This window comes from Amblyomma maculatum, chromosome 2 (genome assembly GCF_055883805.1).
Source record: "Amblyomma maculatum isolate TAMU_Amacu chromosome 2, ASM5588380v1, whole genome shotgun sequence".
Lineage (NCBI taxonomy): Eukaryota > Metazoa > Arthropoda > Arachnida > Ixodida > Ixodidae > Amblyomma > Amblyomma maculatum.
In genome coordinates this window covers 154,437,828-154,462,552 of record NC_139345.1, presented here as the reverse complement: position 1 = coordinate 154,462,552, position 24,725 = coordinate 154,437,828, and the positions used below count along the sequence as shown (strand labels likewise).

Sequence of the window (24,725 nt, the reverse complement as noted above, 5' to 3'; positions counted from 1 at the left end):
ACCACTTGGAAAGGGCGGCAAATGTGCGTCTCTGTGCCCAGAAACTTTATGCTGAGCACGGACCTGTAGATTTTACGCGCGGTAGAACCGGCTGAGTCAAAGGTTACTATGGGCGGTTTTGCAGGCAGCACACTGCAACAGTTACTTTCGGTTGATTTTTACAATTACAAAGAGTACACTGCCGTCTCTAGTCCGGTTTCATTTCAGCTGGATTCGATGGCGCTCTGGGCGTAGCTGATATGTCGTGTGTATATATGGCACCCCGATCTCGTAAGCCTGGCACCGAGAAGGATGTAAAAACAGCCTTTTCTTTACGTTTTTTATTGTTCTTTGCACCACCAGTATTCTTAAATTGATAAGGGTAGAATATTCCAAGCTGATATATCACACTTACTAGGTCCCTTTGAAGTTTCAAAAATGGCACCAAATACCCAGTTTCGCCTATGTTTCACGAACAGGACGAGAATGTCAAACTTAAAGCGTATCGTAAAAGCGGTATTCACCTGTTTAGGGTCATCGCTGGGGCGACATCGTGACTCTGTGCACATGCATGACGCTGCTCCAGTACCACGCATGGCGTGTGCGCTTTGTAATGGCGAATATGAGTGAATCTAATAGCATTGGTAAAGGCCGCGGTAAAAACGTTTCCTAATAACTGCAAATGAACGTATTTTTTGCAATAAGCATCTGCTCCCTTTACGTACGTACCATAAGTGCTTCTTATATTTTCATTAAACATCTATTACCATATCAGCTACCCCTGCATGCTGTGACTGCTACGTTTTTCGGTGAGTGAAAATTTATCCCAAATGAACTCTCGCTGCTACCTGCATGTGCTCCATTTTTCGTGGGGTAAACTTTTACCCCAGGTATTTCATTTTAAATGGAACCTCGTTGAAGGAGGATGTTTGAGAACAAGTCATTTTCTCCGGTTTGGGTAGATTCCTGTTTAGACTACACATCGCCATGACTAACATCACGTTTGGTTAATTGCGCGAGCTAAAGGAACACGGCGCAATAAAGACGCTATATTTGTTACTGGCCCTAATAAGTTGCAAAAACAGCCGTAGGAGCTGAAAAGAACGATTTAGATAGTACGCACAACACGGATTCACCCAAACCGGAGTAACTTTGGTTTGAGAGAACTCCACCAGAGCTCCATTGAAGAGCAGACGGACAAGCTTTGGAGTATTGGAGGTTCTGTGCTCCGTTTTCACCGTCTCTGTTCTCATGGTACGGAGGTAAAACGCGGATTGCTGCCGTTAGCGCTCCCATTTTGTCAAATTCGTATCTAGTGTGAAGCAGGGAATTGGTGTTTATACGCTTTGAAGCGCATTGAAGAGGAATAATTCACATCCCAGGAGGGTCGACGAATTATTCATTCAATTCAATGCTTTCATACGTGTCACTAGCCTTCGACAGGCATGCTTTTTTTAGTAAGTGGTTCATGAATACTTCTGTTTTTAGTAGCACAGACTGACGATAATCTATTTGTTAAAGAATCTCCCACTTGACACGTTCAAAGGATTGTGGTTCAAAACTGCAGCAGCGCTATTAGCGTGTCGCCACGGCTAAGTCTGTGATACCGACAAAAATATTAATATTTCCTATGGAACAACATATGTCTCTGTACCGGACTGAGCTGGGTTCTCCAAGAAATGACAAATGGCCATATTCTACACATCTAATAAGGAATGTATGGTTCTTGCTCCAATAAGCGGATAACCTCTTGTTGCTTCCTATCACTCCCGTCGACTGGTAGCAGGCATCGGTGTGGCGCATCGGCGAAGAAAGCTGTGCCGGATGCCTGAGTCACTTCTTTCTGTAAGCCCCATCGCAAATGAAAAAAAGGATACTTCAGAAGCGCCAATGTCGGTTATATTTCTGGTTCTTCATAGGTTCCATTTACAAGTGGAATTTTTTAAAATTTCCGCTTATAACTGCAAACTTTTTAAAGTTTCACTTATGACCGAAACGTATGTGGAATAAGATTAAGGGGGTACGGAGGGCATAAATTCCTTAATGTTGAACAGACTTTACGCAGTACAATGGCTGTGTTCGCAGTGCAGTTGCATTACAGGACGACTATGATTGGAGGTGATTGCGTTCTCTCCGTATGTGTGTGCACTCGCGCGCGCACGTGTGTGTGTGTGTGTGTTTGTGCGTGTGTGTGCGTGTTTGTGTGTGCATGCGTGCGCGTACGAGGGGGTAGTAGGGAGGCGCGTCTGAGCGCGAGTTTATGTGCCGAAACTTTGATGAGCACAACACATCGTGATGAGGCATTGTACATAATTTTTTTCTTTCATAATCATGACAGGCACCCTTTTTGTATCGAAGACCAAGGAAGTCAATTGGATGTCTAAAACTTCGCTGTAATGAGTAATCGCGGACGAAATGATTTTACGTAAGAATTTGCTTCATACCGTAAGCGCACATTTACGTCAAATTTGAAAAAAAGAGAAAAAAACATTTTTAATGTCGAACTTTGCGTAGCAACGCCGAATCTTGCACTGTCCCGTTTAGTGGACTGTGCAAAAGCATTTACTGCATTTGCTGTATGCTGTAATAGGAACCTATTTCCTAACTGAATGATGATAAATCGACCAAATGAAGGCTATTTGTGACTATATATATACAACGATTGCAAAGGAATTGCTTCTCGGATGTCTTTGTAACCGGGAGACGACGGTCTTCTTATGTTAAAACATAATAACACTGATAGGAGCCGTAGAGCACTACTGCGGTAATGAGAATTGTGTAATGAGACGCAGCAAGGATGTTTACTTCAAGCAAGTTCGCAAAGTGGTCAAAATATGCGGAGCGCTCCCCTACAGGTTGTCCATAGCCTGAACAGCTTTGGTACGTAAAAGCCTAAACAATAAGCCATCAAAGATTTTGTCGGTTAATAAACGATAAACTATGCTTTATTTTATTTACAATTTACCTTTTCTTAATTTATTATGTTGGGTTATGGCGAAAACAATTTTTGCCGTCTAGTAGACGTCTCAGGAAGTCCATTGAACATTTTATTTCATTTACAAATCACGTGTGCTTTTCAAGGGGTAAAATAGTATTTTTAACTTCTTGGCTGAACTGAGGATCTGCAAGCCCATATGTTTCCCGTCACAAGCTTTTACATCGCTCATAATAAAATACAATTCCTTTGTACTGTCCAGGCGAGATTTTGAGCACAGAAAAACGCTACTTTTTTCTCCCTGCTTTTGCTAAGACCGGTTTGCACAAGCTTTTATTATTCAAGGAGCTGTGTAATAGACGCCGGACATGTTTTCTCACCTTATAAGAAGAACCTGCTTTCTACACTTTAACAAGGAGTAAAACATTATAGAAACAGTAGGTGAGTGTGAAATTCACGCATTAGCGCGTTTAGCTTTTAACGGCACAGAAAGAACAGCGCTATTGTATTATCATCTGTTCTTACCTCTGTTTGGTGCTGTCGTTTGCAATGTTTCTGGGCACGATCTTTCGTAAACACTGAAAAGAAGTTCAGTCAGCTAAAGATTTCTGCTATATCTAAACCATCAACTTTGCAGACACTTCAAAAATTAATTGCGCTAATTGCCAACTTTGTTGGCTGATACCTAGACTTAAATTATGTGAAACTAGCGGGCATGTAACTATTAGGATAAGCAGGCAGTTAGAGATCAGCAGCTTGCTTTATATGTACGAAGTGAGCAATTAGCACACATTTTGAAGGGTTTTACCCTTCAAAATGTGTGCTATGGTAGAGAGATTGGGATATAATGTACTGATTTTGCTTCATTCAACCTAGATTCACTTACGCTCAGGGATTATTCAAGCATTTATCCCGAACATGGATGGAATCGTCACCGCCTGTCTCGACGGGACAATTACGCGCTAAATAGAAGAACGTTGCTTCAGTTTCTGTGAGAAAACCACCGTTCACAGCGCATAAAGGGCACACAGATTATGGGCAAATTGAAGGCTAACTACAACTAAAAAGAGAAAAATACGTCACAAACATATCTAGAACAAAAAATGAAGAGCCATAAGGCAGCAATATACAGGTTAATAAACTGAGTATTGTGAACTAGGCTGAGTAGTCTCTCTCGTTCCACTGAAGGCTCTGGTGAGTTAATGATTTCCTGCACTGAACCAATCTGCAAGTCTCAGTTTCAAATGTCTCAACCAAGTGCAAATATTTCAATGTGACATTGCAGATGCAAGCTTTTTGAAATATTGATAGGTTGTATTATACTAAAAGCTACTTTTCAGTGTGCAACTACATTTCTGCTCGATGCCAGGGCTGGATTTCATAGAAAACGGCAGGTATAACTCTCATCGATTTCCTCGTTCTTTGCCATGAATATTTAGCAATACCGAGCAGCAGGCACTCATAACCAAAACTCACTTTTCATAGTTCGTGTTGAGTGGTTCAACGTTCCTTTCATACCGGCACGGTGCTTCAAAAAATGCCTCTAGCTTCTCCTGAGCGGCGCATTGAACTGGCTTAAACGAACACATTTTCTGAAGCTGTGACGATGAATACACGGGGCAATGCATTTATTATAAGTGTGCCTATGAATAATGTGAGCAAAATACATTGCTTCTGGAAAACTGCAGATGCATTTTGGAAATTGTAGTTGCAAGACCGCTGTACTACTGTGCGGATCACTGTTTAGTGAAATCCACCTAAGTGCGAAGAATATTTGATATGGGAGAAATTTCTGACTAGCTTCTTAGATACCATCAAAGGAGGTCAATTGACTCAAAGAAAACGGCATAAGGTGTGTGCAGATGCAATATTCAGATCAACAGAACTTCAAACTTCAGTCGCAGTAGAGGAACAAACAAGGCACAAAATAGATCATGCGCGCGGAGTATCTGTTTTGTTGTTTTGCGACTTTTCCGCTCCTCTATTGAAGGGCTCAAGTGTTGTGCGCCTATATTTTGGAGATCGAGGACTAACCATCAAGCTTTGGAGCGGTGATTGTTTAGCCTTGACTATAGGTCTATCAGTAAATAAAATAATATATTTTACTCTTGGTTACGTGATTGAGAATTTCTTTCAGTATATTACCTGATGTAAACATCTTCTAATGTGGCCGTTTTGAAGCCGACAGCCGCGATGCCCAGCTCCTCGCTGTTGTCTTCCAGTAGCCGCAGAACCTTGGCCGTTTCCTGTGGACTGGAAGTCCCCAACCACAGCGACACCTCGTGGTGCCGATCGTCTCGAATGGTTGCTTCTGGAGCAAGCTGTCGCACCATGGCCAGTACACGGTCGGCTCCGAAGGAATCACCGCGCTTTACGATGCTTACCTGACAGCCATTGCCTGCAACAGGTACAGGAATGCGGCCATGTCCAATAATATAGATGTTATGGACGATTTCCGCTAAAAGGTAATGCGGCTCCTAAAAAAGGGACTCTCATTTGTAGCAGTATATCAGCAATGGCGCACACCCGACGTTTTGTGTAGTTATACAACTGTGTGTCCGGCCACAAATGCTAACTTAGGAGGTAAAGAGAGAATGCGCTAACATTGCAAGGGCTAGTACCATGGATACCATTAAGCTACTTTTTCTGAAAATCCGCTCCTCACTAAACTAGATAGCGTCTGTGCCACAACTAGCTCATAAAAGCACCAATTGGGCCGCATTAATAAAGCTGCTGACATTAAACGTGCGTTCCTTACGGTTCACTAGGGTAGAAATTTGGGTAAGTCGGTACTGATTCATACCATACGAGAAGCGCAACACCAGGACGACGGAAAAACGTCCTGGTGCTGCGCTTCTCGTATGGTATCCATCGCGGTCATTGCTTTGGATTCTGAGGGCTCTCAATTGAGACTCGCCGGGCCAGGGGAATGATCACCAATGCACTTGACACTCTGCATACCACCTGTTACTAATTGCCTGCACCTCTCTTAGGATGCAGGGATCAATAAGGTAAGCGAGATACAAAGTGAAAAACTACGTGTTTGTTTCAAACCTTTAGTTTTCACAGCACATAGGCTGCACTTTAAGAGCATGCTCGGAAATCACAGTTGAATTATTGACGATATAGTTTCACACTATTTTTTGCTGTAGCGGAAATTGCGAAAAACCCATATATAACATATTTGCAAATTAATGCGAGCAATAGAAGAACGACCACTACATGAGAAGAAAATAACAAGATAAATGTTATCTGCATGCGCACTTTGTTTTCTGTTTTTGTGATATTCGCAATGGCTGAAACGTGTTTTATTTGACTGTGCAGATGTAACAAACCGCTTTAACTCAAGATATAAGCCACAATTTCAGACTTAGAGATCAACATACGATAGAGAATTTGGTGAAATTGCCAAGAACCACTTATTCACATGAATAAAGAGGAAAGTTTGTCGGCCATAAGAGGTTTCATCAACCTAACGATGGAATTTAAGTATGGTCTTCGCGGGTGCTTTTAGCAAAAAGAAAAAGGAACATGTATCTGTACGAGGCTGATTGTTTGGCATGGTATAAAGAAGTGTTTGCATCTTTCCAAGGGCATTACATGTAAATTGGACAGTATGCCAATACCTTGTGGGTCAAGAATAGTCAGCACTCTCGCAAAAATCCCACTTTCACAAAGGGCTCTCTATACCCAGGTAGCACAGAATGTGGGGCCCCAGTAGGTCCGATGTAGGCAAGTGGGGCTGGGGCAACCATCATAAAACCTGCATCGGTCCCCGATGGGGCAAATGTGGGCAAGCCCCATTTGGGCTTGCCCCTGCTCCTCCTGCATGGGTCCCATAGCGGCGTTTCTTGGGCTAATGCAGAGCACATTCCTGCATCCAGACCACAAGGGTCCCTTGCCGGATATTTGAGGGCAATCCAACCTAAATGTGGGCTTTTTATGGGAGAGCCCTCATAGATCCGAAGTGAGGCCGCCCCCATTAAATCTTTGTGGGACCAACATCGGCCGCAGTGGGGCAAGAAAACGGACATACCCACATGCTGCCCAAATCGGCCCCTTGTAGGTTACTTGAGGGCAGGTGAAATATGAATAACGGCTCAATTTGGGCAAGCCCTCGTGAAGCCCAAATGAGGCAGCCTTAGCTAAACCGCTTTAGGTCCCACATAGGCTGTAATGGGGCTGGAAGGCGGGCGTGCCCGCATGGTACCAAAATCGGTCCTTTGTGGGGGCTTTGAAGGCCCGTGCAACAGCAGGTGGGCTCTAGGTTCAAAAACAACGTCCAGCCCAATTGGGGCTGCCCACATAAAACTGCTTTATATCCCACATGGGCCGTAATGGGGCTGGAAGGCGGGAGGGCCCGCATGATACCAAAATTGGTCCCTTGTGGGGAATTTGAAGGCACGTGCAATAGCAAGTGGGCTTTAGGTTCAAAACCAACACCCAGCCCAATTGGGGCTGCCCACACAAAACCGCTGTAGGTCCCACATCGGCCGTAATGGGGCTAGAAGGCGTGCGTGCAATTGCGTAATCATTGTTTCTAATTTTTTTTGCATTAGATGTTGCCCTAAATTACCGTTATAGATGATTTGTATAACAGTTGTGGCCATGTTTAGTCGATTAGAAATTTACATGGCTTTAGTTCTCGCGCTCGTGCAAATTGCGCTACATATACTAAAACAAACTGATTGCTAACTGTTGCCTCTTATGTAGTTGCTTTGGACCGCCTGCAACTCGCAGTACAATAATACTGTTCAGAACACACATCTCCATAGCCTGAACAAGATGTACATGAAGTCATTTTGGCTAGATGAATGTTATGAATTATTGTAAAATTTAATATTGCGGCTGTTTAGAAAGTGCAGACATGTATAAAGTAATTACTTATGTGCCTAAATATTGATTGGGAAAACTTGGACTAGGGCTTTCCATCAATTTCCTACGTCGGACCCCTATGAGAATAATGTGGGCAAGCCCAAGTGTGGCTACCGCTATAGAACCCGCATTGGTCCTATGTCATTTTCTGAGGGGCTAACTGAAATAAAACAAAAATGTTCCTCCAAAGCGGCTGCCCAAATCGGTCCAAAGTAGGACCATCGCGGGGAGTTGGCGGGATGTGCCCTTATAACAATGTCGGAAAAATGTGGGCAGCCCCGCAAGGGCTGCCTGCATCGGCCCCTAGTGGGGCCAATTGGGGCTTTGTCGACAGCCCGCGTCGGGTCTACGTCGGCCCCTCTTGCAGCACCCACATTGAGCCCACCGGGGCTGTCCTGCATTGCCTACATCGGGCCCACCGGGGCCCACCCTTCATAGCCCACTTTGTGCTACCTGGGTAGTTTTGTGTAAGGGGCCTGTTGGTCTAGTACAGCGGCCATGAGGAATAATTTCAGGAACATCTCCAATGGCGCACCTGTTTTCTTTATTGTATAATAACCACAGGGACATAATTCCAGAAGGAAATGGAGAGCCTCACTCTGGAATTTCACTTCGAATAATTTACATATATTTATTTTGCTCTGATAGCGAGCAATAATCTACGAGAAAACACTTCACAACTTTTCTCCGTACGATATTGTGCTACTGACCAGAGTTCCACATCATGGTACATTTAGGTTTTGGAAAACAGATCGTCCGGCAAAGTTAACGGCTTAAAGGTGTTACACTAGATGTTATAAATTTGTTTTGTCGTTATTGTTTCCAATAAAATGAGCAAAACGGACTTGTGAGAAAAATTAGGCAAAGGAGGAGATTGGGGGCTATCACTTAAAACAAATTAGGGCGATTAGCGCGAACTGAGGAATGCATAAGAATTATCGTTTCCTATAACCGTGGGGCTAATCAACCGTCCAGTACAAAATAAACTTGATCTGGCAGTCATAATAAGCAAAATACAAAGAACAGGAGCTCGCTTGGAACAAATATGAATTTGAGTTAACAGTTTTTCGGTGCATAATGGAAAACAGAACACGATGATATAATAAAGCATAGACTATTTCAAAGTTCAATACAAGACAAAAAAATAAGAGGGGGAAAGGATCAGGAATCTTTTTTCGATTAAACGAGAAGAGCTTTCAACTCATCTTAATGTTCATCTTAAGGTAGTGCATTTTACTTTTTCCAGTAGAAAATTGAGCCAAGCACTCTCCGTATTCATTACTACAGGCAGGCACGTCAAAGTTGTCATTTCATGTCTTGCATTACAGCATGGTAAGACAACAATAGTGACTGCTGAATGGTAATATTATTTGGAAATGCACATAGTGTCTAATTCACTATAAGCTTAAATGATAGTATTGCATTTTTTCATTACAAATCATTACTGCTATAAGTTAAGTTCGCATGACCTACAAGACGCAGTTCCCTCTTCTGCAGTTCTGTAAAGGAACTAAATAAGCTCTGTACGTTTGGTCCTGCGATTAGCAGCAGTGGCTAATGCGATTAGCGAAAAAATGAAAAATACAAAAAGTAGGGCATGGTATGAAAAATGCATCTTTGTGCAAATTCATCTGCGTAGCTGCCGGAAGCTAGCTTTTTACATACCTTATTGATCTTTTCTTGCCAATGCAAGTTTTCGTCGAAAACGATGCCAAAGTATATGAAATAATAAACCTGAAGAAACATAATGTTCAGGGACACCTGAATCATCGTAGAGTCAGGGTTCCTTCGATCTGAGTGCTATAGCACATATATTGTTTTTTCTACAGCTATTATTTCTTTGCTATCACAAAATCTATAATTCCTTGAAATATTAAAAATGGTTGCCTTCCTCTCGTTTCCCGTTTCTTAATATCTATTACTGTATCAAGGGCTCGAATTTGCCACCTGAATTACCCAATATCTCAATGCGATGCCGAAACGAGCAACACAACACGCACCGAAGAGCTTTTTAAGGAACGTTGGCGTGCCAGCGCAGACCACGCGACCCCGACACATAAGCACCACGCGGTCGGCGAGCACCTCCGCCTCGCGCATATCGTGCGTAGAGACAAGCAGCGCCGTGTGGCCGGCGCGCATCGACAGTAGGACGTCCCACAGTTGGCGCCGGCTGTCGGGATCTAGCGACGAGGAGGGCTCATCCAGAATCAGCACCTGCGTTGCAGCCGTAGGCGGTCACTTGCGACAGCATAGCTTCCGACTGCTGCTCTGCCGGTCAAGACCATCGCACTTAAATGTCATTTCATTTCGCTTCAAAATCTTGCATGAACTAACCAAGATATTACCATTCTTTTCTTTTCCTGACGAAAAATCAAGCGGAGGTTGCACTAAGGACCACCTGGCAATATGTCCTTGATTCAGCATATTATTGAAAATTATATTTCACTTTGAAAAGCAAAATCGCTCTTCGACGTATTCTTCATGTTTCTTCGGGATGCTGTTTGCTTTGTTGGTTTATGGGGTTAAGCATCCCAACGCTGCTCAGGCTATGAGAAACGCCGTAGCGGAGGGCCCCGGAAATTTCTGTCATCTGGGGTTCTTTAATCCGAACTCTCATCGCGCAGCACACCGGCACCTTGCTTTTCACCTCCATCCAAATGCGGCTTCCGCAGTTGGGATTGGACACCGTGTCTCTGGGCACAGCAGTCGAGGGCCCTAACCACTCCACCATCATGGACCGCGGCGGGCTCTTCGGGATCCGAAAGGCCCAAATAATCTGATGGTTGTTCTGACAGCACACTGTGCAATGGTCCCCGAGAACAATTTCTTGGTGATACAGCAAAATCTACAGAGCAGAAACATGTCATATTGGAAAGACATGTTGCTGATGTCCATGGACGAAATCCGTTGGCCGGTTTAGTTAGTAGTTGCCTTTTCGATACAGTACACTGATAGTACTCATTATGCAGAGCGTGTTTCTATATCAGATATTCAACGCGGGGTTGCATTGTATAAATGAAACTAGATATTTCTCACCTGTCTTCAGTGTTTAAGTTTAAGTAATGTAAAACAAACGAATTGTAAATAAAATTATATAAACATTTATATTTCGAACATGAATAAATTACGCTGCTCAACGCTGTCAAAACTGAAAGCTGACGGAGTTTATTAAATTTTCAAACGTGAAGGAAAAAAGCGCTTTGGAAAATTTTAATTTTGGTTTTCTAGGCTACAGAATGATAAAATAAAAACGTCAATTTGTTGCAATAAACTGCAGTTCACTTCCTTTATCACGTAGGGGACGTCAGTTTATTGCCATAAACCGCAGTTTACTCTCTTTATCATGGAGGGGACATTTAAATGATTCTCATGATAAAACAACATGCAGGGATGTCTGTTTAACATAGCTACTGCAGAAAAGCCAGATTCGTGCACAATCGGGACCGTATTATTGACACCCGATATTTCGAAAAAAGATACCGATTCAGAGACTTTACTGAGGGCATTGACGCTATAAAGTGGAGGTCTGTAATTTAGCAATGAAAGTTTCAGACCCAGAATCATGGATTAAAAATGGTGAAGCTTACAGGTTCGTCGAAGTATTCAGCGAATCAATGTTTGTATCGGCAGATTGCCATTATCAGCCGAGAAGTCTAGAGGAGGCAACATTGATAGGTTTGTGGGGTTTAACGTCCCAAAATGACTCATGCTATGAGAGGCGCCAAAGCTGAGACCTCTAGAAGTTTCCACCACCTGGTAATTCGCTATGCACTGACATCGCACACCACAGGGGAACTTTGCTTTTCACCTCCATCGAAAAGCAGCCGCCGCAGCCGGGATTCCATCTCGCATCCTTGGGCACGTACGTCGAGCGTCCTATCGACTCCACCATCGCTACAAATGGAGGCAAACTTAAGTTGCCATGTCGTAGCCGTCTCTCCGATGGTGAAACTCACAGGTACCGGTGCGGACAAAAGTAATCGGAGCAGGCTATTTCCTTTTAAACTTTTTCACACGTTGCATAATTGAAACTAGCAGTCGTGGTATCTGCAAACCGTTAGTAGACGCCAGTGGCCTTTCACTTGTATAAACATTGCTTTCTTATCTCCAGTACAGGAGGCGTGAGTTTATTTCAACTAAAAAGTGTGCCCCATTTACTTATGTTCGCACCTGTACGTCGCTTTTGTACTCTCCAAGCTGGTGGGTACACTAAGCCTTGTTTTAGGTCGACCGGTTTCCACGATTATTATATCAAGTGCCACTACAGGTCGAACATTCGAACATCTTGCTATGCCCCGTTTATATTTTTTTCGGAGGTCTCTTTACTTCATGGCGTGCTGTGCCGCGTCTTGTTCGAGCTTTGTAGCATTGCCAAAAGTAACAGCCTCTCTTTGGCGTCTTTACAATCGCGAACATAGTGGGAACGCGTCAGCTTCCACTGGTTATGACCGGTTATGACAGCATTGCGATGCAATGCCACTCATGACTTTAGCACACTAGAATACAGAAGAAGCAGGCCTCCTGACTCAAAACCGGCAACCATTCGCGAGCGGATGCGAGAGATTGACTTTTCCTCTGTCACTGCCGCGGCCGACGCAACACTTCGTGCTGCACTACGAAATGCGTCCCCTCTATTAAAATGGAAAAGCCTCACCTATCTTTACAATGCCTACCGAGTAAGGCCGACCCGAATGACCATGGACTCTCCTGTCCTTCTTTCCTAATGCCCCCGTTGGAAGACTATCTCGCGTGCTCTAATATATGTGGGGGAGAGATGCTAACTAGGCAGCGGAACACAATAAAACTCGGGGAAAGCAATCTTTCGTAAAGTTCTCTCGGTCTTATCCTTCGTGAGGCGGAGCTCTGTATCCCTCATGGTCATCAGGCTGCCTGTCAAGTGTTGACGCGTCAAGGAGTGCGGCATTCGTGATGCTGCTCATGGTTGAGCTTCTGAAAGCATTCACTTTAGAGAGGCACGGATAGTGGTGTGCAGCGGCATTGGCATCGCGATGAAACGTGTATTTTAGGTAAAAGATGGCATACTGCAGCAGTATGCCAACTTACACGCCTATTTCCTCGCCTTCCACTTTCACTTGAAAGGAAAAATAAAGTAAACAGAACGGAAGTGTCACTGAAACTGCTTTGCAGAAATATGAAATCAAAACGTAAAGATAATTTGTATTAGGTTACCTTTATTAAATTTCGATTCAGTCAAGTTATATCATCCTCATCAGCCTCACTATACCCGCTACAGGGTGAAGGCCTCTCCCATATTTCTCCAATTAACCCTGTCCTGAGATTGCTGAATCCGCTTGAACCCTGCGAACTTCTTAACCTTATCCGCCCACCTAACTTTCCGCCACACCCTGTTGCGCATTCTTTCCTTTCGAATCCAGTTTCTTACCATACGTGGACATCTGTTACCTTTTTTTTTCTCACTGCATGTCTTGCCCATGCCCATTTCTTCTTAATTTCCACTAGAATGTTAGTGACTTGAGTTATTCACCTGACCCACACTGCACGTTTCCTATATCTTAATGTTACTCCTACCATGTTTCTTTCCATAGCCCTCTGCGTTAGCCTTAACTTAAGTAGAACCCTTTTTTTTACCCTGCATGTTTGGGCCCCATAAGTAGGTACAGGTAAGTTGCAACTGTTGTATACTTTCCTCTTGAGCGATAGCGGTAAGCTGCTAGTCATAATCTGCGAGTGCTTGCCAAATGCTTCATTCTAATCTTGTTCTCCTTGTTATTTCCTTTTTATGGTCCGGACACTTGTCCTAAGTAGTCATATTCGCCTACTATGTCAGGCCAACCATTAAATAATACACGCTAGGCCAACCATTAAATGATCCTTCACCCTATCGCCATGTTGTGCTGTCCTCTAAACTTATCACCACGTAACAATATGATGTTGTCTTGTTCTATAAAGTACAGTTATCGGGTTTTATATTCTCCCCGTTTCGTTTATTTATTATTTTCATCAAATGATTTTGCAGTGTTAGCAAACCATACGCTAAAATAATGGCTCCTTGTGCACGCATGCGGCGCAATAAGATGCGGGCGTGGCCGAGTTGTCGGAACTGCCAGCATAGAGAAGTGCTCCTTTTTTGCCGATGGTAATTTTGAATCGCGTACAACGACTCAGATTTCTCTACGACGCTTAAATAGGATTTCCTCACACCACTACGGAAGAAATATGCGGTAGCATTTTAACTGGGTGACAACGGATATCTATAAAGTTTTCTGAAACTGGCTACACCGGAATCGGTATTAAGCAGGAATCTGGCAGAGACGAATTTTATAAGCCGGAGTGAGCGATCAGCAGAAACCAGCGCCGCAAACCCGGACGCAAGCAGCTTATACCCTAACCGTAGCACCACGTCGCGACAACTAACTGCAATGAGGCTTGCCGACGGTTCCCATTGCGATGCGGGCAATTCGGCTGCCATTTTAAAGTAGAGGAAGTGTTGACCATAGCAACAGCTAGGCTAGGCTTCGCTTTCCGGTTGAGCCAGTTTGTTTCACGAGGCTTTCAGACAAATTTAACTCTCAGATTTCCTCCTTTCCCTGCGTGACGCTCCTTGGTTTGGCATCCAGTCTGTCATTGTTCACCCTATTCTTGCTCTTTAATTAAGCAACTAAACCTTCGATAAGGATGATAAGGTACTTTTTTTAATGTGGGAACTTTTTGTTTTGTTCTGTCGCGCAAACAGTGCCTTCTTTCCAGAACAATCCACGTGCACGACTGCATACAATACACTTTTCCGTGCAGTGGAGGGTCAGTGAGTAGGCCTTTTACTAGAGTGATAGGGGATAGGTGTATACGATCTTGACCGCAGCGCTTACGTTCGGATGCAGACGAAACGCATGACGGCCTTAAACTGTTCAGTGTCATCGCACATAAAACTATAGCCCAATACTATGCGATGTCGACTGCAGCAGCTGTGTTGGATGCAGGCAAAACGCATGACGCCCTTAAACTATTCACTCTCACCTCATATGAATCAAGCATAGGTGCTCAAATTACCCGATTGCCTTCCAGGACGGTGTTTCTCATAGCCTGAGTAGCACTCAAACTTTGGAGCTCGTAATCTGAAACAAGCGTACACTTCGTATTGCCATGACAAATAATATTCTCTTCGCTGCCATTTTTTGAGATGCTTACATCAGAATACACGTAGCTCTCATAGATTGCGGCAGAAAAAGTTGGAGAACATTTACGCTGCAACATTAACGGTATGACCAGATATACCTTAACGGCACCCGTCTGCTGCTACCTTGGCTGTTGCTTGCTTTTGTACATGCATTTGCAACTAGCCAAATCAATAATCGGGTAATGTGTGCCACTACTGCTTCAAGCATATTCATAACCACACAGTCGTATGCCACCACAGTATATTCAAGAAAACCTGACATCCATATAAAGTTCCGCTTTAATGAAGCTGCCGGCACGTGCATGCGGGGCCTAGGAATTGTACGTGGGAATCAGGATTTAGGGGTCTCGAAGGTATTTATTGATATCACAAAACCGTTGGCCAAATAGACCGATCCCATCGAGCGATCTGCGCATGCGCCGGTTTTCTGGAAGTTGTTCCGCCGCCATGTTAGTTGTAGCCGGCTGGTCAGCGCGCGCGCATTCCACTCCACTCTTGCAATAACCTCTTCACGCAAACCTATCGCATATTTCTCAGACTTCGCCACCAAAAAAATTCCTTTTTAGAAAATCGCGCTGTTAAATGAAAGGCAAACGTTCTGAACATCCTTTTGTTGTTTTAGCCATGGCATATACACTTCGTATTGTAGAAATGCCGGCAGCATAGTCAACACCGCTTGTCGGAAATAATGGGTAAAAATATCATATCATGGCAATTGGTGGTTCCAGTAATTGATAACTGATTGATGTGTGATAGGCGATGGCGAGTTAAAGAAATACTTGTAATGACTGGTTATTTGACGAATTAAATAACGGAGGAATGAACAGAATATTTTGAAAAAAAAAAGGGCGTTCAAAGGTGTCGAAATAGTCAAAATTAAAAGCCAGTGCTTGGTTATGCTCATTAGGAAAATTCAAAGTGTGTAATTTATAAATGAATTCAAGTAATTGAAAAATACAAAATTAAAGAAAGAGAGTTCAGAGTTATGAAAAGCTTAGAATTGTGACTGGCTAACGGAAAAACTTTAACGGGAGATAAGGGAGGGTGATAATCTCAGAATGAAAAGGCAATGCTTGATTATTGTAATTAAGGTAATATAGAGCATGCAATTGCACGCTCTATATTATCTTAATTATTTATTTACTTCAATAATCTTAATCTGAATCAATTATTTACTTCAATAAATTTTTAAAACAGTGAGAAATTGGAGATAGGGATTCGAAGGTGTTAGAATGTTGAGAATGAAAAGCCAATGCTTTATGAATGATTAACGAAATGCAGAGTGCGTAATTGATTAATTAATTGAAATAGTTAGAACAATGAAAAATTGCACAACCAGGGCTTAAAAGATGTCGAATTGCTCGCATTGAAAAGTCAATGCTTAATGATTCTAATGCAATTTAGTCTGTAACTGACGAATCAGTTATTTGAAAGAATTAAAAAAATTAAAATGAAAAAGGTTCGTAAAGGTGTCACAATGCGCAGAAATAAAAGCTGTTGCGATGGCGCACCTGAGCAAGGTGACCAGCGTGGCAGGCTTCTCATTCTGAACAGCCCGTGCCGTGCTTGCGCTCCGAGCACGCACTGTACATCTTTATTTTCCTCTAAGACTGATCTCAGCGCCGACGCTATAAAGCCTAGGTGGGTGCTATAAAGCCAATGCTTGATTATTACCCTGGCTGTTGCTTGCTTTCGTACATGCATTTGTAACTAGCCAAATCACTAATCGGGCAATGTCTGCCACTACTGCTTCAAGCATATTCAAGACCACCTGACATCCATATCAAGTTCCGCTTTAATGAAGCTGCCGGCACGTGCATGCGGGGCCCAGGAATTGTACGCGGGAATCAGGATTTAGGGGTCTCGAAGGTATTTATTGATATATATTGATGAAATATCCCAGGTAGCACAGAATGTGGGGCCCCAGTAGGTCGGATGTAGGCAAGTGGGGCTGGGGCAACCATCATAAAACCTGCATCGGTCCCCGATGGGGCAAATGTGGGCAAGCCCCATTTGGGCTTGCCCCTGCTCCTTCTGCATGGGTCCCATAGCGGCGTTGCTTGGGCTAATGCAAAGCACATTCCTGCATCCAGACCGCAAGGGTCCTTTGTCGTATATTTAAGGGCAATCCAACCTAAATGTGGGCTCTTTATGTGAAAGTCCTCATAGATTCGATATGAGGCCGCCCCCATAAAATCTTTCTGGGACCTACATCGGCCGTAGTGGGGCAGAAAAAAACGGACGTGCCCACATGCTGCCCCAATCAGTCCCTTGTAGATTACTTGAGGGCAGGTGAAATATGAATAAGAGCTCCATTTGGGCGAGCCCTCGTTAGGCCCAAATGAGGCAGCCTTATCTAAACCACTTTAGGTCCCACATAGGCCGTAATGGGGCTGGAAGGCGGGCAGGCCTGCATGATACCGAAATCGGTCCCTTGTGGGGAATTGGAAGGCACGTGCAACAGCAAGTGGACTTTGCGTTCAAAAACAACACCCAGCCCAATTGGGGCTACCCACACAAAACCGCTGTAGGTCCCACATCGGCCGCAATGGGGCTAGAAGGCGTGCGTGCAGTTGTGTAATGATTCTTTCCAACCTTTATTTGTATTAAATGCTGCCCTATATTACTATTATAGATGATTTGTATACAGTTGTTGCCATGTTTAGTCGGTTAGGAATATTATGTGCCTTTCGTTCTCGCGCTCATGCAAATTGCGATAAAATACTAAAACATACTGATTTCTAACTGTTGCTCCTAATGTGGTTGCTGTGTATAGCCTGCAACACTCAGCACAAAATTACTGTTCAGAACACACATCTCCATAGCCTGAACAAGATGTACACGGAGGCGTTTAGGCTAGATTAATGTTAAGAATTATTGTAAAATTTAATATTGTGGCTGTTTCGAAAGAGCAGACATGCGTAAAATAATTAATTATAATGTATAAATAATGATTGGGAAAACTTGGACAAGGGCTTCCCATCAATTTCCTGCGTCAGACCCTTATGAGAATAATGTGGGCAAGCCCAAGTGCGGCTTGCGCTATAGAGCCCACATCGGTCCTATGTCAATATTTGAGGGGCTAACCGAAATTTAAAAAATGTTCATCCAGAGCGGCTGCCCGAATCTGTCCAAAGTAGGACCATCGTAGGGAGTTGGCGGGATGCGCCCTTTTGGCAATGCGGGAAAAATGTGGGCAGCCCCGCAAGGGGTGCCTGCATCGGTCCCTAGTGGGGCCCATCGGGGCTTTGTCGACAGCCCCGTTCAGGCCTACGTCGGCCCTTCTTGCAGCACCCACACTGAGCCCACCGGGGCTGTCCTGCATTGCCTACATCGGACCCACCAAAGGCCCCCCTTCATAGCCAACTTTGTGCTACCTGGGATAGTGCGTGTAATTGATCAATTACTAAATTAAAATATTTCAAAAATAAAAAGTGAAAGAGGTTTAAGAATTCTCAAAAACCTATGAATGAAAAGTCAAAACATAAAGATGGTACTGAAGGAATTTCAAAATGTGTGTTATGTATTTATCATTTGAAATGATTTATTAAAATGAAAAATGCTTTCAATCATATCAAACCGCTCAGAACGGAAAACAAATGTTTGCTGATGCTAAATATTAATGTATAAAAAGAAACAAAAACAAATAAAAAACACAAAATTAATATAACCAGACAAAACAAATGACATCGAAAATATCCGCTATCGTGTCATAACCGTAGCGGCGAAGCTAAAGTGATCCCTTAATTTTGTTTCGGTTGTTACCGAGTGATCACGAAGTTCTATCCTATCTTTGACCCGTGTATGAATAATATGGTGGAAAGCGATCTTTTGGAGGTTTTGTTTTAGCACGCGCTTGCTTTGCGATGCGTGTTACGTTATTTTACCTTAGTAACAGACGCCATAGAGATGCAATGGAGGTTGGCGACAATTTTGAAGTGCGGCTCCAGTCCTTCGTGTCAATTGTCATTCGGATTTTGCACATAGCCGATTTTTGATAACAGTGATATCAACTGACTTCTAGTAGGCTAGGTGATGACCATTATTTGCGTTCTCCCGAAAACAGTGAGGTTTTAGAGATACAGCTGACTCCGAGGATATGTGAACGTTTACCTGAGTTTGGGCCGGAGAGACCTGGGTAAGTTGTTGCAAAGTGTCCCACGGAGCACGTTGCGTGGAAAACTATTTTAGGCCTTGATCTACCATCACAATAATAACGTTAATTATTTGATCAATTACACAGTCCAAATTATCTTAATTAGCGTCTTCAACATTACCTTTTTATTCTGAACACTTTTACACCTACGAAGCCCTCTTTGTTTTTTTTTGCGCTTTTAGTTTATTTCAAAAACTAATTCATCAATTACATTTTCTGAACGTTTTAAATAGCATCAGCAAGCATTGGCTTTTCATTTTGCGCATTTTGACACCTTGACCCTATTTTTACGAGGCTTATATCCCAGTTTCACCAATTAATCAATTAGTTATAATGATTTTATAACTTTTCATCGCCTATCACACACGAATGTGTTATCAATCACTACAATTAAATACCAATAAGACACAGTTTTTTGCGGCGCCCCCAAATATTTTCGACATGAGCTGTCGATTACTACTATTATTACGACGATGATGTCACCGACGGCTTTTCGGCCGAACGAGCTTGAAAGCTACCTTTAAAACCGGAGTTGCTTTTTCCTTGTGTTATTGCTATGACATCCAGGAACGTAACAGGTGAATTTTACCAAGGCACTCGGGTATACACACGAGCTAAAAACCGTTCGGAAACGCGGCACAAGGGCACTCCAGGAGGGCGGAGCGGCCGAATGACTACATCTACCAGCATGCACCGCGGCAGCGGCGGTGTCGAGCAATTGGCCTGTGGGATCGGCCTATTGGCAGCCTAAATGTTAAGCTAACTGGACCTTTAACACTATTGCGTTAATAACACGGAAATGCCTAAGCAGTGTTTCTGCAGCCCGTGTGACGAACGTCTTCTCGGACTCCGAACTAGTGTGGAGTGACAGAAGTGCAGTTCTTTTTCTACCTCCCTCCTCCTTTTTTGTATTAGCAAAAAACATGCCGCGCACAAAGTTATTACATTGGACGCAGGTATTGAATAAAGACAGTGAAACATTCAATTTTGGGGTACATTATACGCTACATAAAAATACTTACGATGCGATAACCGCGGCTGAGGTAGAGGCGCAAATGTACAGCATCGTCAATATTTAGGAAGAATACGAAATAGCGCGTCCGTGTTCGTTGGTGGCCGAGAGCGCCCGATAGAGTTGCTTATCAAAGCAAACCACCGTATGCTAAGGCGGTGCTGGCAAGCCGTTGGTTCGAGCCAGTTGGTGGTTTTAAAATGTTTTGCGCCGAAGACATTGACGCGACGAATCAAGGACGAAAGATAGAAGACCCAACTGGCACCATCTTGTCCCGTTTTGTGTGATCCTTCCTTGCTTCTTAACGCCGGTACCTTTTATGCAAGAGACATGTCAAGAGGGACCTGGGTTTGCTTCGCCTCAGTGAGGAACCGCGGAAGAAACATCGAGGCTCATCAGATAGCGCTATGGCAGGACCACATATTCGGCTTGAGGGTATCGCGCTCTCCGCTCAAAAGTATACACGACCGCCTAAAGCACATCTGTAGCATCGGAAATGTCACAGTGTTATCGGTCCGATCAAAAGTATTCCTAAAACGTTATAACAAAAAAATTACAATATGAACGCTGTTGAAGCCAGCAGTGAGGAGGCACTAATTACTGATATGTTACTCGTGTTCACCCACGTTTCGAAGCAGGGTAATCTGCACCAAGTCAAATGTACTCGAACTTGATTATTCCAATTGGGTCCAGTGATTGGTCTGCCTTTAAACACTGGTCTACGTCTCCACCTTACCGTGTTGGTGTGAAAAACACGGTTAGACTTAAGAGTATGATTGGATAAATCCTCGTCCACGTATCTCTTTATTCCGCTGAGCATTAAAAAAAATCAATCCTAATGACTTCAGTATTTTTCAGGCCATTTTAGATTAGAAATAAATGTGCCATCAAAAAAGCTTACAAAGTCATTACAAAAGCGAAAACAGGAGCAAAGGAGAAAGTAGCTTTTTCTCGGAAGTATACGGCCCGCTACTTCTGCTAGAACTCCTATGTACGCTGTGGTTTGGATACAAACGAGACAAAAGGACACAATTTATCTTAGAAAGAAGAGAAGCGGTTACTATAAATGAAAGGGTAGCATTTTGAAACACTAATTCTTGAAAGCGATCAATAATAAAGCGACTAAGAAAACAGCCAGAACGAATTCATTGTTTACGGCCTCCCCTCCGCAAAGCACAGCGCACAAGGTGAACCATGAAGCAGCTTACAGGTACATCTCGCCTATGACATCACTGCAGGAATCTTTACCTACAGAGATGTCTTATGAGAGAATTGTTCTGGGCGCACCTTTGGTCTCGATAAGGTTGCGATGGCAACACTGAGCCGTTGTTTTTGTCCTCCGGAAAGTATCCGGCACAGAGAGTCCTTCTTGTCGATGAGGCGGGCTTGCTTAAGGGCATGACGTATGCGCTTTTGTATCTGGTCCGGCCTCCTTGATTTCAGCTGAAATCGGTGACATTAGAAATAACAAAGGTCTCTAGCAAAATAGAGTTGGCCTAAATTTGGAAATTTATGACTATAAGAGGGTCTAACTTGATCCATCTCGCTCAGAAGAAGCAGCTCATTTTCCGTCGTATGAGAATCTCTGATTCAAAATGCCACAATTCAATTGTTAACCCAAGTGGCTGTTGCAAGGAATGAGAAGAAATTGGAATAATCTTCGCCTTTTACCAAAGCACTGCATCTCACTGAAGCTATGAAAATATTTAAAAGCTCTAGGCGCCATAAGTACAACTTTTAATATTCACTGGGAAAACCCCAGGACCCAGTAATGGAGCAGTTTACCAAAATAAAGCTTCACAATGCTGGTTATTTGCCTGAAGGCAAAACACGTTATGTATACGTCCGTGATATTGGATCATTTGCTTTTACTTCACGATTAATGTTTTTTAACTGCCTGTTGTCTGGTAGCGCAGAATTTCCCGTGTTGCTTCAGCCATCAGTAAGGAGGAGTTTTAGCAAGCCTCTCTTTTATGCGTTCTCTGATTTTAATTTGCACTTAGTAAACGAGCTTGATTCTCCTCAGAGCTCTTCATACTGTTGTGAAAGTTTTTCTGTTTCGCACAGCCACACAATCAAGCAGCTATTTTATTATTACCGTTTGTTTATTTATTATTTTATTTATTTTTTATTTCATTCATTAAAACCGCCGCTCGGTTATGCACGTTTACGTAAATACCTTTTAACTAGTTAAGTTCACAAGCCTTGTAAGAATTTGTGTGACCCTCTATGAAAAACGCCATAGATGCCGAACCTTGTGGTGGACCGCCTATGGTTTACATGATGTCACAAATATTTCCCTTGCAGGTTAGGCAGAGGGGTGGATACCTTTGCTATGTCTATTGACCGTGTCTTATTAGGCACGGTCAGTGACGGTGCAATCATCAGCAACCATTCATAATGAAGAAAACTGACAGTAATGTTAAAGAGAATTAGGTTAATAGTTTTTAATAATAAGTTGGTTCTACCGAGAATGTGAGGCGCAGTATCTGTAGCACTTTAATTTTCGGTGGTCTCCTGAAGCGCACGCAGGAATGAAGGTAGAAGTAAAAATGGAATAAAGAAGCCGTTATGGAGGTCTGCCCAGTGTGGTAAATTTAAAGGCGCCGAAAAATACATACAAACGTACACACAAGAGCGTCTGGCGTTTTCTTCGCTTGAGTGTATGTATGTGTGTATGTGTGGTTTCCGGTACGTTTAAATGTACCATGATCAGGTATCAACTAGCCCAACAAAAAGCTTTCTTATGTCGGCTGAGTAATTTTAGACTATCCGGTAATCTTTAGCATGCATTAACACCGCACAGTAGAAGGATGCCCCTACGTTCCCCCTGCATCGTAACGCAACTGTCGGCGGTCGGGATCGACCCAATTATTCCAGCACAGCAGTCGCGCATCTTAACCACTGCACTACCACGGAGGAGGTTACACTTACTAAAGAACAATAAAAATGGACGAAAGGTCATTGCGTTCATCTTGTAAAATTTACTAATACCAATTTCATTCTTTTATATCTTTAAGTGTTTTGTGATACCCTTAAGTGCGATGTCACAAACTACGTATTTTTTGTGAGGGTTACAGGCGGCATATTATTTGAAGCCTCTGTTCCTACAAACTGTGCGCATAAAAGCACGAGGAAAGTTCCAGCGCTCTGGTAAACCATTTCATTTGTGATGCCTGCTTGATATCAGATCTAGGAATGTTGGAAGGAGAGTGAGAAGAGAGGTCAAACTGGGAGTGTTCCCCCCCCCCAGTGAGTAACAAAAATATTGTGAAAGCACTGACAATTCTGTCCACACGTATTAGGAGCCTCACCGTCGCGTAAAATACCAGGTGTTCCCACACGGTCAGGTCTGGAAAGAAGACACCCTTCTGCTGGCAAAAGCTGACAACCTCTGGTGCTTTGTCCGGGAACTGAGTCAAGTCCGTGCCGTTGACCAGTACTTTCCCGGAGTCTGGCTGCAGCATTCCTTGAAACAGCGACCAGTATCATTAGCTGCACTCTCTGAGGCACTTAAAGTGTGCCTGGTGTTTCTTATATTTTTTGTTTTGATGTGGTTCGCAGCGACCTTAAAACAGCGAAAGAATCGGCCATTACAAGAGGGAATAACGTAATAGAGTCGAACGATGAGCTAGTTGGTCACACATCTCTTGGAAGAAGGCAGCAGAGCAGGTAACACCAACACAAAGCACAAGAGGCACACACACACGCACACAAGGACTAGGCTGCTAGCAGCGTACTCCTTGTGTGCGTGTGTGTGCCTCTTGTGATTTGTGTTGGTTTTACCTGCTCTGCTAGCAGCGTAGCCCTTGTGCGCGTGTGTGTGTGCCTCTTGTGCTTTGTGTTGCTGTTACCTGCTTTGCTGCCTTCTTTCAGGGGAATAACGTCAAATGGGAAAGTGTCCGGTTGTTCTGCTAGCTGGTCATATGAGTGATGCCTACAAGTAGGCTTCAAAACGAAACTGTGCATTACTGCACTCATCTTACTTTAATGAGAGCCCTACAAAAAATAAAGGTGGAGACTGAGGAGGGTACATTTAGTAGTAGAGTTTATACATAGTCTTACAGACAGGGAGAAATTTGAGCCAAGTTTTGTGCGCCTCCTTTATATTGCTTTGTACTCAGCGCGACTATAACGCTTCCGCTGGTCCCGGCTGCATCCGCATCTCATCATATTGGTCACGAACCACTGCGCATGGGCAAAGCTATTTTGTGCACATTAAAAAAATGTAAATAAATATATTGCAAATTAAAATATGAAATTATATAATTGCATATATATTTACTTGACCTTTTTTACATTGATTTAAAGGTTGAGTTAAACCCCGTATAATGTAACTGAACAATAAGACATACGAAGCGATTACAAGCGAGTAATTTTAAATCATTGTTTTGTTAGCACTCCAGGAATATGCAGAAAAGATGGTGAGATGGCACGGCATGCTTATTGAGGTTTTCTCTTGAAAATCCTAGAGGTGTGAGTGTGCATTTTTAGCAAGAGATTGGTGTGGCATAACGGATGTTGTAGAGTTAACTAGGATATTCAACTAAGATATATCGAATTATTGCTTATGTTATGTTCTTAAAATCTCCCTTTGAAAATTTTAACAAAA

The 24,725-nt window shown here is 43.2% G+C and overlaps 1 protein-coding gene across 1 annotated transcript in view; it reads right to left on the bottom strand.

The window, feature by feature from the left end:
- The window catches only part of LOC146200209 (uncharacterized), a 99,863-nt gene that overhangs the window by 50,953 nt on the left and 24,185 nt on the right, over positions 1-24,725 (bottom strand). Inside the window, exons 7-10 of the mRNA XM_084592297.1 lie at positions 23,428-23,582; positions 21,401-21,556; positions 9,790-10,003; positions 5,060-5,312 (exon numbers count right to left, since the gene is read on the bottom strand). Coding sequence (XP_084448423.1) covers positions 5,060-5,312; positions 9,790-10,003; positions 21,401-21,556; positions 23,428-23,582 — 778 coding nt within the window. The remainder of the gene's footprint in view (positions 1-5,059; positions 5,313-9,789; positions 10,004-21,400; positions 21,557-23,427; positions 23,583-24,725) is intronic.